The sequence below is a fragment of the Limulus polyphemus genome, unplaced genomic scaffold (genome assembly GCF_000517525.1).
Source record: "Limulus polyphemus unplaced genomic scaffold, Limulus_polyphemus-2.1.2 Scaffold2288, whole genome shotgun sequence".
Lineage (NCBI taxonomy): Eukaryota > Metazoa > Arthropoda > Merostomata > Xiphosura > Limulidae > Limulus > Limulus polyphemus.
The window spans coordinates 144396-146952 of NW_013667898.1; the positions used below are offsets into that span (position 1 = coordinate 144396).

Genomic DNA, 2557 nt, shown 5'->3' on the forward strand with positions numbered 1-2557 from the left:
AAAAAGGACTCGAGCACGTAAGCTTGCAACAGATTTAATAAAGTATGTAATATTTTCTTGACTGCCTTTCGGTAGATTGACCAAGTCAATATATTAGACCCGTTCTCTCTATAATTAGGAAGAGCGGAAATAAGATTTAGCACGTAGTGTTGCCAAGTAGGATAGAACTTGGACAGGATTCAGTGGAAACTAACATTCACATATGACCTAGACAAGACGTAGACAAAGCGCCACGCAAAATGTGGCGTAGCCCCGTGAAACAAAAACACAGTCGTTCTATCTGCGCTTCACATTTACTTAAATTCATAGATACTTTAGAAGTAAATTCCTGCTACTCTTGTTTCACTGTTTGATAAACTGTGAATTATCAGCCACGTAAGCCATGTACATCTTAGATGGTATGTGATTTTGTTTTGTTTGTTAAACCGTGAATCATCAGCCACGTAAGCCATGTACATCTTATATGGTATGTGATTTTGTTTTGTTTGTTAAACTGTGAATTATCAGCCACGTAAGCCATATACATCTTAGATGGTGTGTGATTTTGTTTTGTTTGTTAAACCGTGAATTATCAGCCACGTAAGCCATGTACATATTATATGGTATGTGATTTTGTTTTGTTTGTAGTTAAGCACAAAGTTTGTAGTTAAGCACAAAGCTACACTAAGGGTTGCTATCTGTGCTCTTCTCGCCACGGATATCGAAACTCGGTTTATAGCGTTGTAAGTCCACTGGGGGTGGGGGGTTGTTTTGAATTAAGTTTGCCTCTTCTGCTTCACCGCATATCTAAAAAGTAATAAATCAAGTAATGATGTACCAAAGACTGGGTACAATGGAACTGTTTCTCGGTCTCTTTCAACAAATGACGCTAGGGGTCCATATTCGTCCGCTTTTTTTTTAAAACACACTTTTCTACGTTAGATATACATCGAGTGGCTCTTGTGGGTCCATGTTTTGTGCATAAGAACCACACACCACAATGTGAACACAAAGATCTATATTGCTCTTAATTCTACTTCGTGAAATCCTTTATGTCCTATGAGTACACAACCAAAAACAAAATGGATGGGGGAGGAGGAGGGAGTAGAGTTCAATTTGTACTTCTATTCTAGGTGGAGATCTTACAGTAGATGTGATATTTCAATTGTCACTATCAAATCTGAAAACCGATCTTTAAACCCGTAAAAAATTATTGATTTATTTCGCTGATTCAATCTCTTTGTGTGAAAACAAGATTTGCATATAACGTAAGCTATATGTATAGTTCTGTCTGGATAACCTTCCAGCTGTATGTCTATGTATATATATATTTCAACTTGAGTTTAATTTTGTACACGTACATGTATATATATTTATGTATCGTGTTTCCTTCTTCTCCTCACTCAAAATAACAAATATTATATTTATATAATATCGATAGGTTGTACTTCATTCAATTGTTTCAGGTTAATTTAAATAAGAGTCGAACTCAAAATCTTCTTAGCCTCGTATGTTCTCTCACAGATAAGAAAATAAAATCAATTACTTGCTGCATAACATTGCGCTAGGGGGAGCTGTTCTGTACATGCAAACACGTGAGACAACAAAAATAAATAGATGAGTTGTTGTCGTCAGATAGAGATTTCAATTTCAATTATTTTGGCTCAAAAAACAAAAACAAAACAGAATTACAAGTTTCCCAGATTGCTTTCTGAAATATTAGTAAATAAAATAAACAATAAAAAATGGAACGATAATGGAATACATTATATTAAAATATAGATGTTATCATGTAGATTGTACTTAACTGTTTTTTGTTTGTATTTTGATATTTTGTTTCTTACATTATAGCAGAATGCTAGAACTTTATAAATATAAAACGACATTAAAAAGAACTGGTGAAACAAACACACACAGGAGCAGTTTTCTGTCTGTGTATGGTGAACGTTGAATAGATACAAAAACAAGAATTGATATATTTCATCTTGACTTATATATACGAATAAAGATATTAAATTTACACATTAAACATAGAGCTTAGAGCTTTGTAATTTTAATAACTGTTTAGCTGAGGAATTCTATTCGTTATTGATATATGACATGTCTAATAATATATGTATAAATACGCGCGCGCGCGTGTTTATGTGTTCGTGCTTGTGTTTAGGACAACTAGTTTAGTAGTGCATAAAGTATTTTGTTTGTAATTTAGCAAAAAGCTACACAATGGGCTATCTGTACTCTGCCCACAACGGGTATCGAAACCCGGTTTCTAGCGTTGGAAGTCCGCAGACACTGGAGGGGAGTGTATAAAGTAAGGAGAACTCACTAGAAATTCTAGTTTTATGAAAAAATATAAATAAATATACATGTTAACCTAAATCTTTGAAACGCAACTTTTTAAAATTCTTTATTACATATCTCTATATTCTTTGCAATAATTTCTTGTTCTGCTCTTGGTGCTTCTTTACTGTTAGAACCTTTTTTTTTTAAAGAAAAAATCTATGATAACGTACAAGTGTAAAATACGCTACCTACCCTTTTAACATTTTCATTAAATAATTCAGAAGAAATATCTTCA

General features: G+C 33.4%; 1 protein-coding gene across 1 annotated transcript in view; it reads left to right on the forward strand.

The window, feature by feature from the left end:
* Positions 1 to 272: 272 nt before the first annotated feature.
* Positions 273 to 2557, forward strand: part of LOC111087551 (transmembrane and TPR repeat-containing protein 3-like) — a gene marked incomplete at its 3' end in the record, with an annotated part of 56417 nt that continues 54132 nt past the window's right edge. Inside the window, exon 1 of the mRNA XM_022394548.1 lies at positions 273 to 398. Coding sequence (XP_022250256.1) covers positions 383 to 398 — 16 coding nt within the window. The remainder of the gene's footprint in view (positions 399 to 2557) is intronic.